Here is a 14,671-nt window from a genome sequence, read left to right as displayed (position 1 = left end):
GTGGGCCGGGACCCCCCCTCCAGCCACAGAGGCCCCGGGGGTGGCTCCAGGAATTTGGCAGGGGAGCTGAGAGGGGGTCATGCCCCCCACGCCGCCAGGCCTGACCCTCACCTCTCCGCGGGGGGAATCTGGCATGCCACCGCAGCATCAACAAGGGCCGGCATTGACGGCGGCGTCCCCCCTGCAGGAGTGGGGACATGGGCTGTGGGGGGGGGACACGTGCCACCACCCCGGTGACACCAAGCAAGCGGCAGCCCTGGGACCTGGCAATCGTTAACCGCCCCGGCCTCATCAGCAGTCTGCTCACGCGCTTGGCCGGCCGGGGTCGGACACCGGGATGGTGGGCAACCACCAGCAGGACCATCCATTCATCCCAGAGAAACCGACCCCCAGGACCGCCCCCTCCCACCGCGATGCTGAACAGGGCCTGCCCTACGCCCTCTCCAAATATTATGGGGGTGCCCGGCTCCGGTGGCGTGGGGCAGGATTTATTTACTCACATTCCCTGGATGGTTATGGTAATGGCCGGGGCTGGACACCCACGGGAACAATTTGATGCCCTGTTCGGGGGGTGCGAGGGTGCTCAATGTCCTTCTTGTTCAAGGACGGTTCCCTCCTCCCCAAAATCCGTGGGTCCTTTCCCACGCTGCAGGAGCAGGGTCCAGGGGATGCTGTGGGGCTTATGTAGGGGTTGCAGCGTCCATGGGACCTGCTTGCCCCTCAGAAAGTCCTCCTTGGCCCCAGAAAAAACCCTTCCTGGGGTTGCAGGGCTGCAAAACCCTTGGGTAAGCATTTGCAAGGAGGTACGGATGCATCCCAACACCGGCCACCAGCAGCCGCCAGACCCCACTCACCAAGCAACAGCTTAGAAAAAAACCGCCTTTATTCACCCATTTTCTGCAGAAGGCACTTAAATAGCCGCAGGTTCAGCCGAGCGGAAAGGCACGTGTGTGCTACCGTGGCACCGGGTCCTCACCCCCAAAAGAGCATCCCTCCCTTGTCCCCCATGTCACCCCTCCCAGAGTCTCTGTGACACCCCCAGGTCAAGCGGCAGCTCCGCAGGGAGGATGCTGGATGCTGCAGGGGTGGTGCAGGGCATCCCCCAATTCCCCATCCCGTGTCGGCTGGGGGCAGAGGGGGGTCCCGTCCAGCAGCCCCACGGCTGAGCAGCCTGAAGCCACAACGCTGGTGTCGCTGGTCCCGGCAGGGACGTCCTGGTCCCTATGGGACGTTACAGCTCATCCTTCCCCACCGCAACAGCAGCCGGCGGTTCCTGCTCCGGCTCTGGCTCCCGCAGCAAATCCCCCTCTTCCGTGCCAAAAAGCATCTTCACCAGGTCGTCCGCCTGCACGCGCTCCTGTGGGGCAGACCCACGGGGGTAAGCATGGCCATTGTCCCCCCCCAAAAACCCACCTGCTGCCGGGGGTGGGGAGCTTACCCTCTCGCTGTGCCGAGGGTCCAGGGTGAACCAGAGGGCGATGGCGCAGCGTTGGCCCTTGGTCACGGCTTTCACCCCGTGGGGGTTCTCTGAACCGGAGGAAAAGCCCACGGCACGACCACACTGTGGCTGAACCTCCGCCTGCGATGGATGGGAGACCCCGGTCAGGATGCACCCAGCGGGCGAAGGGGTGAGTTGGTCCCCCCCAGCCCAAATTCATCCCTTGCGGTGGCAGAGGGGACGGAGCCAGCAGGCAGGAGCTGGGTTTGGTGTCGGGGTCACGCATGGATCCTCAAGGAGCTGAGCTACTTACGGTCTCCGTCTTGGCATCCAACTCGGTGAAGTAGAAAGCTCCTCCTTCAAAGTCCCCGTTGAGGTAGAGGATGGCACTAAAGGAAGCAGGGGACAAGGGGAGGTGACAACCATCACCCCAGGCCACAGCTCCAGCGACTGGGAGCTCCCCCAACACCACAGCAAGAGCCAGAGGCAGGAGAGCCCAGCTCGGGTTGTCCTCCCATCCTGCTCCTCCCGACCCAGGTGCCACCGAGCCACGGTGCCCTCAGGTGGGGAAGCTCTGGCTGATAGACACCACTGGTACCTGTAATCCCGGAAGGTGTAGGCTGGAGGTTCCTTCACACACACCAGGGCCTCCGCGTTGAGGATGCAGTTGTCCACGTGCACCTCGTGGCTGTTGTCACTCCGGCCTTCTTGTTTCTCTAGGGTGGAACAAGACCTGGCGCGTCAGAATCCCTTTGTCCCTGCAGGTCCGGGGTCTGTCCCCAAGCACCATGTGCTTGGAGGTGACAAGAAAGTCACCTGTAGCCTAAAGCCCTTCCACTCGCTGAAGCGTGGACCATGAGAGGCCATTCAGGTGGCACAAACCTCCGTTGACTTGTCCCATGGCATCTCCAGGGCCCTCCAGACACAGCCTCTCCCAGCACCCAATCCCAAATGCCTCCGGGTGCTGAAATCCAGTATGGCATGAAGCCAGCTGCCCCACTGGAGGCAACCAACAGAGCTACTCATCTTCCCAAACCGGGCTTAGAGACAAGCTCCCCACACCTCCCTTTTGGGAAAAGGAGCAGGTTAGGGAGCAGCAAGGAGGTCTCCAAGGGAAAGTCCAAGACCAGCCCACCCCAGCTGTTGGAAGGGACCCAGACAGGATAAGAGGCTGAAGGAGACTTGCTTCTCCTTGGGTTGTGCTCCTCTGAGGCCGTGCTCACCATCGATGGCCGTGCGGCACACCAGGTGGGAGTAGGAGAAGTGGAGCGGGACCTCCAGGCGGAAGTAGGACTCCATCATGCGTCGCACCTTCTCCGTCACGTTGTAGTAGAGGTAGGCGCTCTGCAGGGGCACCTTGCCCTCCTGGCCCAGCTGTGGGGGACGGACAGGACACAGGCTCAGCCCCAGGCAGGTTGGGCAAGCACGGGCAGCTGCCTGCCTTCAAACCCCCCCTCCTTGTCCCCACAGCCTGTTTCTCCCCGCTCCCCACAGGCACCCTAACCTTGAGGGCCTTGAGGACAGTCACGCCATAGAAGGTCTCGCTGGGGGTGTGGGGAGATGTCTTCCCACGATAGCCGTCCCCGGCTGAGGCAGCTGCCTGCAAAACCCAATCGGCGTTACTTCTGAGCCGCAGGATGGGACCCTTCAGCATCGCCTGCCCCATCCCTGCCCATTCCTCCCGTCCCTGTGCTCACGTTTGTGAGTCTCTGCAGCTCCCGGCACTCCTCAGCGGAAAGGACTCCGTCCACCACGACGCGCTGGGAGCCGTTCAGGGTCTTGGAGTTCATGGTGACACTGGCTCCTTCGTACACCAAGGGGCCACCTGTAGTGCAAACAGGATCAGGAGGGCACAGGGATGGGTGCCACCAACTCTGGGGTACAGCGCTGGGGGAAGCTGTGGTCCTGCCACCACCCACGTGGAAGGACCGTGAGCTGGCAGCAGGGAACATGGAGGTCCCCATCCCACCTCCCCTCCCGGCCCTCTGCACCTTCTCGGATGAACTTGCTCATATCAGCAGACTCCTTGGCCTTCTCCTCTACCAGCGTCTCGATCTCCTTCATGAGGTTGCCGATCTCCTCTGAAATGCGCGCCGCCGTCTCCCGCTCCACCCTGGGCATGTGGCAGCCATCAGCTCCACCACCCCACAGTCCCCGCGTCGCCAACGAGGGGCACCAGGACAAGGGCAGGACAAGTTGTCTCCAGGGGCCGGTGACAAAGCCCAAGGCTGGAGAGAATCATCTCAACGCATCCCTTACCCCAGGCTGCTTGGGATGACCTAGCCATCCCCATCACCCCAAGGGCCGATGGGGAGCAAAGTTCTGCCCTCCAGCAGCCTCTCCCAGCCCCAACACCAAAAACCCCCCCTGGCAGCAGCTCCATGGCCATGGTCCTTGGCCCAAATCCCAGGGAGGAAGAGGGGTACGTCCCGTCGGTCCCCCCGTTGGGTAGGCTTGGCCATCAGCTTGGGAGAGCACTCACTTTTGTTTCTCTCGCAGCCTTTTCGGTATCACCTCTTCGGGTGTCCATGTGTCCTGCAGCCAGAAGAACAACCGCATCAGGAGCTGGACGAGGATCTGGCTGGGACGCAGACACCTCATCCCCTTTCCACCTGGCCACCGTGTCCAGCCTGGTCCAGCACCACTCACCGGGTCCACGAAGGGGATGCCGAAGACGTCGTAACTGAAGAAGAGCAGCTCCTTCTCCATCAGGCTTCGCTCGCGGTATGCCTGGATCTCCTGTGGCGAGGGGCAGAGGGACGGGGTGAGGGCACGGCACGAGGGCTCTGGAAAGACCCTGAGCAAGGACAGGAGGGTGCAGGGTTTACATCATTCCCGCAGTCCTTGCTCCAGACCCGCAGCCCTGGTTTCCCAGTCCCTCTGGCAGCCGGGAAGCAAGTGGCTTTCCCCATCCTGCATGAACTTCCCTGTCCCGTGTGGATGAGCCCTGGGGAGAGGACGGGGGAGACAGAGGCACAGGCACGTCCCTCCTGCAGGAAGCTCTTTAGAAGCAGATTCCCTTCCCTGCTCCTCCTGACATGGGGCAGAGACCTCCATCCCTGCCTACCACCTCCCAGGCAGCACCCGTGCATCCAGATCCAGCTGGTTTGAAGCTAAATCTTCCCCTTTTTAAGCAATTACACGTCAGTTGTAGAAGTCTGCAGCAGAGGTGGGCTTAGACCCTCCTAAAAAGCCTGTCCGTCTGCCTCTCCCAAACCTCTCCCACAAGAGCTGGTCCATTTGTGCAAGCCATCAAGCCTTCACTTAGCCACAGATATCTTGTTAGTGATGTTTTTCAGTCTCTCAGCTATTTTCCAGCTTGTTGGGTCTTGCATCCATCCATTCCCCTCCACCTTGCCACCGAAGGGTGGCTGGACCAGAGCAGACCCATCCAAAGCAGATTCCCAAACCTCTGCAAAGGTCCCCAAGGAGGGGAGAAGATGTCCCTGCAATGGCTCAGCTCAGCTGGTCGCTCACCTCTCGGGGTTGGATGGGTCCTGCCAGGTTTTCCCCCAGGACAGCAGTGTAATAGGCCAAATTCTGGTTCATCACCTCGTCGTTTGGGAAGAAGAGCAAATAGGTTTTGGCGCATTCAATGGCTTTTTCGTAATTCCCATCTGCAAAGAGAAACGGGGCTGTTATAGCACGTCCAAGAGCATCAGAGACAGAGCAAACACGGATATGGAGGAGAAACAAGAGAGAAAGTCCTTGTTCTCCAAAGGGTCTCCCAAGTAGGGCAGATACCCTGGAGCAAAGACAACTGCTGCCACAAAGGCCAAATTAAGAGTCCGAGGCGCTCTCCTGCCTCCAGAAATCATCTCACCAGAAATCAGGGCCACTGCTTGGGTAGTTTTCTCACTTGGAAAACATCTTGAAACCTATTTCCAGGCAGAAAGACCCAACCACTTCTAAGCTAACCTGCAATTTTCAGCCACTTAAGCATCCTGACCCACTTTCACGCCTTTCAGTCTTCTTGGACTTCATTTTTTTTTCCCGTCCTTTTGGAGAAATTTGCACAGAAACAGTTTAGTTTTTTCTAAGGAGGTGAATAAAAAATAAAACAAAATTGGGTATATTTGCCTGGGTTATAACTAACTGTTCTGGAGGGGGAGGATGCCTCTGTGGTTTGGAGGAAGAGGCGGGTAGCTGGCAGGAGAAAAAGAAAACACTTCTCTAGGCTGTTATTTCACTTGGAAAGCGAAGATGCCGGGGAACTGAGCATCTAAAGTGACATGGAGGGTTCTTGCAACCAGGCGCAGCAAGACCCAGCTCTCCTGTGGCACATTTCAGGCTGGAGGAGCGGACCTGTGCGAACTTCGAATTGCACCTCGAATCCTGTGTTCAGTTTTGGGCTCCTCACTCCAAGAAGGACATTGAGGTGCTGGAGCGTGTCCAGAGAAGGGCGATGAAGCTGATGAGGGGTCTGGAGCACAAGTCTGATGAGGAGCGGCTGAGGGAGCTGGGGGTGTTCAGTCTGGAGAAGAGGGGGCTGAGGGGAGACCTCATTGCTCTCTACAACTGCCTGAAAGGGGGTTGTGGGGAGGTGGGTGTTGGTCTCTTCTCCCACGTAACTAGCGATAGAAGGAGAGGAAATGGCCTCAAGTTGTCCCAGGGGAGGTTCAGGCTGGATATTAGGAAAAATTTCTTCACTGAAAGGGTTGTCAGACATTGAACAGGCTGCCCAGGGAGGTGGTAGAGTCACCATCCCTGGAGGTTTTTAAAAGACATGTGGATGAGGTGCTTAGGAACACGGTTTAGTGGTGGACTTAGCAGCGTTAGGTTAATGGTTGGACTCCATGATCTTAGTCTTTTCCAACCTAAACGATTCTATGATCCTATGAACTTCAGGAAGGTCAAGTAGGCAGTGCTCCACCAGTATCAGTAAAGACTGGGGAATGGATAGGTTTAGAGCAGCCCCGTGGAGAAGGACTTTGGGGTACTGGTGGACGAAAAATCCCATGTGAGCTGGCAATGTGCGCTTGCAGCCCAGAAAGCCAAGCGTATCCTGGGCTATATCACAAGAAGCGTGGCCAGCAGGTCAACGGAGGTGATGCTCCCCCTCTATTTCATGAGATCCCACCTGGAGCACTGCATCCAGCTTTGGGGTTCACAGCACAAAAAGGACATGGACTTGTTAGAGTGGGTCCAGAGTTGGACCACAAAAACAATCCAAGGGCTGGAACACCTCTCCAATGAGGACTGGGGTTGTTGAGCCTGAAGATGAGAAGGCTCCAGGGAGACCTTCTTGTAGCCTTTCCATATATAAAGGGGGCTTACAAGAAAGATGGAGATGACTTTTTACCAAGGCTTGTAGTGACAGGACAAGGGACAATGGTCTTAAACTGAAAGAGGGCACGTTTAGGTGGGACATAAGGAGGATTTTTTTTTATGATGAGGGTGGTGAAACACTGGAGCAGGTTGCCCAGAGAAGTGGTGGATGCCCCACCACTGGAAGCGTTCAAGGTCAGGTTGGACGGTGCTTTGAGCAACGTGGTCTCGCGCAAAACATCCCTGCATCTTGGGTTGGACTAGATGATCTTTGAAGGTCCCTTCCCAACCCACACCGTCCTGTGAGTCTATGATTTCCGCCCGTGAAGAACGGCCAGTGCAGAGCACGATGTCAGTGCCAATGGCCAACGGAGAACGGGGCAACGAGGTGCTTACTGTTGTAGTAGGCAAACTGCAGGTAGTTGAAGTGCGAGGGCAGGAAATCCTCCAAGGGCTTCTCCCGGCCGGGCTGGGAGGCCAGCTCCGTAACACAGCCCTGCTTGCAGCTTAGCACCTGCATGTAGTGATCTGGTGGAAAAAACACTGGTGTCACTGCACATGGTCACCCAAGGGGTGGTAGACAGGACCTTGGGGGTCTCCATGCCAACCTCCTCCTCGCCGCAAGGCTGTTGGCAGCTTTTCGGTGGTGGAAACCCTCAAGGATGGTGGTCGCCCACCTCTGTGAGACTAGGGCTGGGCTGCTTTCTGGGGAAGGAGTGACCATCCTCAGCCTCCCACCCTTGTGTCTTGGTGACCCTCTGATGGTCCCTTTCCTGTTTCTCCATGTCTGTCTGGAATGCGGAGGGTTCCTGGGCATCAACCCCAGCACTGAGCGTGGGCAAACACCTCCTGCCGCTTACTGGCCACGCTCCTCCTAGCAAAACCTAGGGTGGGGTTTGCCCTCTTTGGGGACCCACCACCCCCCAGGTCTTTGGGGACCACCACCCCCCAGGATTGTCCCCAGCTCTTCATACAGGACACAGCACGCGTGGTTCTCACCTGTGATGGCCTGGAAAAGGTCTGCGTTGTACTCCAGGTAGTTGTAGCCCTCGTAGTCGTAGGGTCCCTCGCAGAGCGCGCGGCACTCGGCGTCCGCCACAAAATACTCCTCCAGCGCCTTCTCCAGGTGCAGGATGGCGGCGGCCGGCTGCTCCTCTGTGTAAAACCGGACACCCAGCCGAAACTCGCTCTGCAGAGGGATGAGAAATGACGGGGGGGAGCTCAACGCCCCGCTCCCCGTGACGGAGCACCCGGGGTGCCTTGTCCCCACGGGATGGACCTCACAGCACCAAGGTGGCATCTCGGGAGCTTTGCCGAGCCACCAGCCGTGGTGTGACTACCCCAGGCCCAGCAGCGGACGGGTGTTTTGGAGGGGTTGCCCGAAGCGGAGGCGGTGGGGGGGGTCTCACCATGTGGGGTTTGGCCTCCAGGTCGGTGAAGTCACCCTCGCGGACCCCCGCCATGGCGTGGTAGTACTCCAGGTTCTGCCTCATCTCCTGGTGCCCGGGGTTGGCCACGAAGAAGGTGTGGGCCGCTGCCGCCGCCTGCGCCGGCCGGTTCATCTGGGAGGGACGGGGGGTGAGACAGCGCCCGCCCCACGGCGCGGACCCCCCCCCCGGGGGTGCAGAGGGGACCCCCGTCCCCGGGGCATCACGGGGGTCCCGCAGCGGGGCGGAGGGCGGTGACGGGGGAGGCTCCGGCGAGCTCCGACGTGGCACTGCGGGGGGGGGGGGCAGGGGAGGGGCGGGCAGGGCCCGGGGCCGCCGTCCGACACCCCCCACCCCGCCGGGGCGGCCAACCGACCCCCTCCCGGGTCCCGGCCCCCCCCCCCCCTCCCCGGGATCGCCCCCGCCCCGTTCTCTCGGTCCCCCCCGCCCCGGGATCCCCCCGGGCATCCCCCCCATCCCGCATCCCGCCGCACCGAGACACCCCCCTTCCCTTCCCGGGATCGCTGCCGGTCCCGCCGCCGCCGCCCCCCCCCCCCGCCGCCTCCCCGCTCCCGCCGCCGGTCCCGCACCTTGAAATAAGCGACCTGGAGGTAGTTGTAGGGGCTGCGCTTGCTGAACTCGCGGTCCAGCTCGTCGCTCAGTCGGTACCGGGAGGGCGCGGCGGGCCCGCAGCCCCGCAGGCAGGCGGCGCGGCGCAGCAGCCCCCGGAAGAAGAGCAGGTCGCGGAGCACCGGTTCGGGCTGGGGCTCGGCCCCCTCCGCCGGTACGGCCGTGGCGTTGGCGCAGCGCAGGCGACATCGTACCAAGCGGGAGCGCACGGCCGCCCGGGCCCGCAGCGCCCGTTCCATCTGCAGCACCACGGTGGGCCAGTCGCCCCGAGCGTACGCCTCGGCGCCGGCGGCGAACAGAGCATCCGGGGGCTGCGCCGGCAGCGGGGGGTCGGCCGGTACCGGCCCCGGTACCGGCTCCGGTGGTGTCGCCGCCCGCGCCAGCAGCGCCAGCAGCGGCAGCACCGGCAGCAGCGCGGGCAGCGCCATGGCCGAGCCTCGGGGCCGCGCCCGCGGACGCCCCGCCCCCGAACCGGGCACCGGGCCGCGCGGCGCCCCGCCCCCGCCGCCGCGCCCCGCCCGCCGACCAATCAGCGCCCGCAGCCGCGCCGCCTGTAGCCCCGCCCCAGCACCGGCCGTAGTCACGCCCCGCGGCGGAAGCTCCGCCCCGCTGGGCGGAAGGGGCGGGGCTTGGCCGGTCGGTGATGGCGGCGGAGGGCGGCGCGGAGCCCGGCGGCGGCGGAGCGGGCCTGGCCCTGGTGGAGGGCAGCACAGGTCCCGCCGCCCGCGTCGGGGATCCCGGGGACCTGGTGGCCCTGGCCCGGCAGGTGCAGCAGGTGAGGGCCGGGCCCCGGCGGTGGGACGGCGGAGGCAGGGCCGGGCCCGGTGTCCCGCTGTCCCCCGGTGTCCCGCTGTCCCCCGGTGTCCCGCTGTCCCCCGGTGTCCCGCTGCTCCCCGGCCGGCTCCAGGGCTTCCTCAGCTGGCGGCGGCCACCGTGCCTCCCGGCACGTCCCACTGCTCTCCGGTCTCCCCGGCGGCCTCCCGGTGTGTCCCGTGGTCCGCGGTGCCTCCCACCATATCCCACTGTCCCTTCCCAGTATGCCCCAGTGCCCCCCAGTACCGTCCCGTGTTCCCCAGTGTGCCACGCTACGCCTCCAGTACCTCCCATCGCACCTCAGTGCCTCCCGCTGGGTCTTGCTGCCCCCCCCAGTGACTCCCAGAACATCCCACTAAGCTCCCAGTCCATCCCAGTATGCCTTACTGTCTCCCAGTTGGTCCCACTGCCTTTAGACCACCCCAGTGTGTCCAGGTGCACCTTACCACCCGCTCTCCTAGTCCATCCCAGCACCTCCTGATGCGTCCTATTTCTCCTTCAGTGACTCCCAGTCCATCCCAGTTCCTCCTGATATGTTCTACTGCCCCTCCTAGTGCCTCCCAGTTCATCCCAGTGCCTTTCAGCCCACCCCAGTGCCTCCCAGTATGTTCTACTATCCCCCCAGTGCCTCCTAGTACATCGTACTGCCTTCCAATTCTGCGTCCCAGTCCAGTATGTTCCACAGAGCTTCTCAGTCCACCCAGTCCACCTAAATGCTTCTGTGTAAGTCCTACTGCCTCCTCCCAGTGCATCCCACTACCTCTCCGTCCACCCCAGTGCCTCCCAGTAGGTCCTACTGCCCCCTTCCACTGCCACCCAGCATGTCCAGGCACACCCCAGTGCCTGGTCCCTGCTCCACGCCTGTCACCCCACTGCCCACGGGTGCCATGGCTGCCCCCCAGCCACACGCAGGGCAGCTCCTGCACCACCCACAGTCCCGTTAAAGCCTCGACTGAGGCCACGGCCGCTGCGTCTCCAGTGCACAGCCAGCGTGGCAAGGTCCGAAGGGCCACGGCTCTTCCCTGTCCTGATCGAACCTTATTCTTCCTCGCAGGCAGACACCTTCATCCGAGCGAACGCCTGCAATAAATTGACCGTCATTGCTGAGCAGATCCGGTACTTGCAGGAGCAGGCTCGGAAGGTGAGGACAGCTCCGCAAGCTGGGCAGAAGGCTTGTTGCCTTGTGCTTGCGAGGCGGGGGGAGATGAGTGTCTGTCTTAACTGCCAGACATTTGGGAAGAGCTGTGGCCTAGATGTGAATCATGGCCAGGAGCCAAGTAGAGAAGAGAAGATTCAGTGGGAAAATAAGGAGGGTTTATTGTCTGGTATCAGCTGGGGACAGCGGAGGATGTTTTTGGTGCTTTCCCCGAGTCCTCTGTGCATCAGGGAGGACTTCTGTTAAGGCAGAGGGGCGAGGGCAGCCAGTCAAAAGCAGCTCAGGTGTCAGGAAGAACAAAGAGATGACTCTGGTTTTGGGACAGACAACTCCTGTCACCATAGCATGTGCGCTGTGCTCCCGTGAGGACCCGGCGCAGTGGGGTGACGATGTGGCTCTGGCTGGATCTGAGCCCCTGGGAGAGATGAGCTGTTATCGGACGACGGGCTTGGCTTTCCAGCTTCTCCCAGCTCATTTGCTGGAGTAGGTGGCTCCGGCAGCAAGCCCAGCGGGGCTCGGCTGTCCTCTTCAATTCAGACTTCACCCTTGGGGGTGAAATCTCAGTGCCTGAGTGGGAAAGGATCTGCCAGTCACTGCAACTGGCCTGCTGCCATCAAGGCCACTACGTCATAAAATTGTTAACTGCTGGAGCCGGAGCTGTGAAGCAGTCGGCTATTGGAGCCGGGGAGATGAATTCCCCTTTGTTTGCTGTCCCTTCCCCAGGGGACCTCAGCAGGGAAGCCCCCAAGGTCCGACAGCTGTGTACGGAGACGAGGAATGAGTCCAGCACGTGGTGGGGTTGGGCACAGAGGTGAACCTGGGGCTGTGGTGAAGAGGTCCTTGATGCTTGGAGGTATCTCTGCCTCCATGGAGCGGTGCAGGGGCTCTGAGATCCAGCTGACAGGGGAAACTTGGAGAAAACTTCATCTCTTTGGAAAGCGTCTCCTTCCTGGGGCAAGTAAAGATGTGCCATGTGAAGCCAGACGTGTGCCAGGGAGGATGACGCCTCGCGAGCGGTGTGTCAAGTGATGTATCTCAGGCTCTGGCTGAGAGGCGATAGCGTGCTGTCATTTTATTTCAAGTGTGGAAATTTTAAATTTGTTTTTTTAGGTCTTGGATGAAGCTAACAGAGATGCTGATCTGCACCACGTGGCCTGCAACCTCGTGAAGAAGCCGGGAAACATTTACTACATGTACAGGCGGGAGAGTGGCCAGCGATACTTCTCCATCCTGTCTCCCAAGGTGGGTAGTAACAGCCCCTGAGGAAGCAGGGAGGGGAAAAAAACCACGTTTCTGGTGCTTGGGCACTTCTGGATCTCAGGCAAAAGCAGCAACTTGATGGAGGCATTTGTTGGCTCCTGCTCAGTTGGTGTTTGTCCTTGGTCTGAGTTACTCTGCTGGTATAAGAGCCATATTATGAAGTTCTCTTAGCTCTTGGTGAATGGTGGGCAAGAAGACCTTTGGTGCGCGGACCTGAATTCTGCCTTTCGGTCCCTGCAGTTTTTTCTCTAGAAGTAAAGAACTGCAAATGTGCCCTGGGCCTTGCCTGTCCAGTGTGGCTGTCTGGCAGCAGTCTTCTTGGGGGCTTCAGTCCAGGGAGTGAGTTTATCTGCCGCTTGGTAGGGGTGGTCTTGCAGGTATCCTCCTTCCAGGCTACCTGTTTTCTTACGTGCAGGGTGAAGGCTTCAGAGCAAAGCGCCGAGCATGTAGAGGAGCTCTGTGTAGGTCAGGGAGATCACAGAATTACAGAATGAGAGGACTTGGAAGGGACCTCTGGAGATCATCTGGTCCAAGATCTTGTATCCCCAAGCCTCCCTGTGTTAGCAGCACTGTAGCTTGACCTGGTCTTAGACTTGGGGTAGTTGAGCCTATTTTTAGGTTAGAAAATGGAATGGTCACATAGCTGCAACTGCTTCAGAGGTGGTAGGGCTATCCAGCATGGGCAGAGGTTGGGGTGAGGGACAGCACAGCCCAGCTCCAAGGGAAGCTGAGCAGCGATGTGAATCTCTCCTTTCTCTTCCAGGAATGGGGGACCAGTCCCCACGAATTTCTCGGTGCCTATAAGCTCCAGCATGACATGTCCTGGACTCCGTTTGAGGACATTGAGAGACGAGATGCTGAAATAAATATCCTGGACAAGCTGCTGAGCCGTCAGGCAGCGCTGCCCCCGTGTACAGAGCCCAACTTCCAGGGCCTCACCAAGTGACACAAGTGACCATACGGGACCCCTGTGCAGAGTCCCTGCGTGAGGACACGCAGTGCCTGCATGCTGCCAAAGGCAGGGCAAGGAAAGAGACCAAAAAACAAAAATGCTGATGCCGCCAGTACTTGCTCTGTGCTTTAACGAGACTAATTCTGCATTCAGTCTTACTGGATTTTCTAGTAATTGAGTAATTTATTTCTTTGACTTATGCCAAGCTGTAGCGAGAGGCAGATAATATCAGGTGGAGTCAATTCCAAGAGGGCTTGGGGCAAAAAGCAAAAACGCTTGGGGCACATGTGATAATGCTATAAAATATGTCCTACCTGTCCGGCTCTGGTGTACCTCACTGTGACTACCTGCGGCAGGTAATGATTTCAGGGCTGGATTTTGCCCCTCATTAGAATGCTTATATTTAGGAAGCTCTCTGGCCTGGCAGTTGAAACCCCCCCCAGAAAGGTCTGTTGTGACCTGAGTCTGTTGGTCTCTGTCCCAGCTGGTCCAAACCTCTGAGTCTGTCACACAGGGTGACCTGGAGCTCTCTTGTCTGGGAAGAGCATCCTCAAAAGTGCCATGCAGGCTGCAGGTGCTTTTCAAAAGGTGGGTGTTTCACAGTCCTCGTGTGTTCCCCTTGGCTTTGAGTGGTTGAGCTGCCAGGGTGAGATGGGAATGTGCGGGGATACTGAATGCCTCTGTGCCAGGGCAGTGGAGAAAATAAAAAAATCGATCTCGGATGTACCTCCAAGACAGGCCCTGTGTCCTGTCTGCATGGCAAGCATCCCTTTGGCTTTACCAGGGAGACTTGGTGGCATGTGGGGCTGGTAGGACAACTCCAGCCTCTCTTTTTCCACCAAGAACTGGGGAGAGGCAGAGATCAGAGCTGCTGAGCTGTTCTCCCTCTGCCAAGCTGCACAGGGCTCCTTCAGGAGCTCGCCTGCTCTGCAAGGAGCCAAGGTGGGAATGTACTGATGGAGAAGAAGATGTCCAGGTTGGATCCTGGCATGTAACGTCAGATCTAGTTGGATCCTCCCATGACTTGTTCACTGCCCTGAGATGACAATGTAGTGACCTTACGTGCTGCTCAAGGCATTGCATGTGCACACTGGCCTTAGCCTCCTCCTGTGCTGGTGACGTGTGAACGTTGGGGACCATTTGTGGAAGGGGAATTGGTCTGGGCCTACGAAGGGTTGAGGTGGTGTCTCTTGGTGGAGCCCAACCGCAAGTACACTTGCGGTTGGGCTCCACCAAGAGGCACCACCTCCACCCACATTTGCAGTTGAGCTCTCCTCACTTCTGAGATGGTGATGGAAGAGCGGTGTCCTCTGTTCCCCATGGCACGGCCTTGGGTGCAGCAGTTGCTCACCTTCCTGGGGGCTTGCTTGTTCCAGGTGGTCACTCAGCTCCAAGTGACCTTCCCAGGCATTGCCCCATCCCTCCTTACCCACTGCTGAGGAAGACACCGCTGCCTTCAGCTCTGCTGGGTGATGCCTGACACAATTCGGGGCTAAATCTGTGCATCAGGCTTGGATTGGTTCATGCATACGCTCTCAAAATAATCTCTTTAACTCCTCTAAACTTCCTTGTTCCCTTTCTAGCATTGATTTGTTCATCTTACACCAAATCCCCAGAGCGTCCTGCTCCTCCTGGTCCTCACCTGCAGCTGGGAGGGGGTTGGGTGTCCAGCTGGAGTCCTGCAGAGGAGGATGCTGCAGCACCGCGTTCTCCCAGGTCACCCTCGA

General features: G+C 59.6%; 2 protein-coding genes across 2 annotated transcripts; one reads left to right on the top strand and one right to left on the bottom strand.

The window, feature by feature from the left end:
- Positions 1-876: 876 nt before the first annotated feature.
- P3H1 (prolyl 3-hydroxylase 1) lies at positions 877-9,191 on the bottom strand. Its single transcript, XM_059829908.1, has 15 exons — positions 8,724-9,191; positions 8,116-8,268; positions 7,706-7,895; positions 7,103-7,234; positions 4,916-5,055; positions 4,088-4,177; positions 3,921-3,973; positions 3,430-3,551; positions 3,136-3,263; positions 2,943-3,038; positions 2,662-2,812; positions 2,037-2,154; positions 1,752-1,827; positions 1,439-1,579; positions 877-1,357 (listed from the first exon to the last, which is right to left on the bottom strand). Exons 1-15 carry the CDS (start codon positions 9,189-9,191, stop codon positions 1,232-1,234), a joined length of 2,184 nt encoding a protein of 727 aa, XP_059685891.1. The 3' UTR covers positions 877-1,231.
- Positions 9,192-9,406: 215 nt separating this feature from the next.
- Positions 9,407-13,096, top strand: C27H1orf50 (chromosome 27 C1orf50 homolog). The gene is made up of 4 exons (XM_059830073.1): positions 9,407-9,538; positions 10,631-10,717; positions 11,843-11,974; positions 12,756-13,096. The coding sequence occupies exons 1-4, from the start codon at positions 9,407-9,409 to the stop codon at positions 12,936-12,938; spliced, it is 534 nt and encodes a 177-aa protein (XP_059686056.1). The 3' UTR covers positions 12,939-13,096.
- The last annotated feature ends 1,575 nt before the right edge of the window (positions 13,097-14,671 follow it).

This window comes from Gavia stellata, chromosome 27, assembly GCF_030936135.1.
Source record: "Gavia stellata isolate bGavSte3 chromosome 27, bGavSte3.hap2, whole genome shotgun sequence".
Lineage (NCBI taxonomy): Eukaryota > Metazoa > Chordata > Aves > Gaviiformes > Gaviidae > Gavia > Gavia stellata.
Note: the sequence above shows the minus strand (reverse complement) of the source record. Positions and strands in the feature narration are given on the sequence as shown.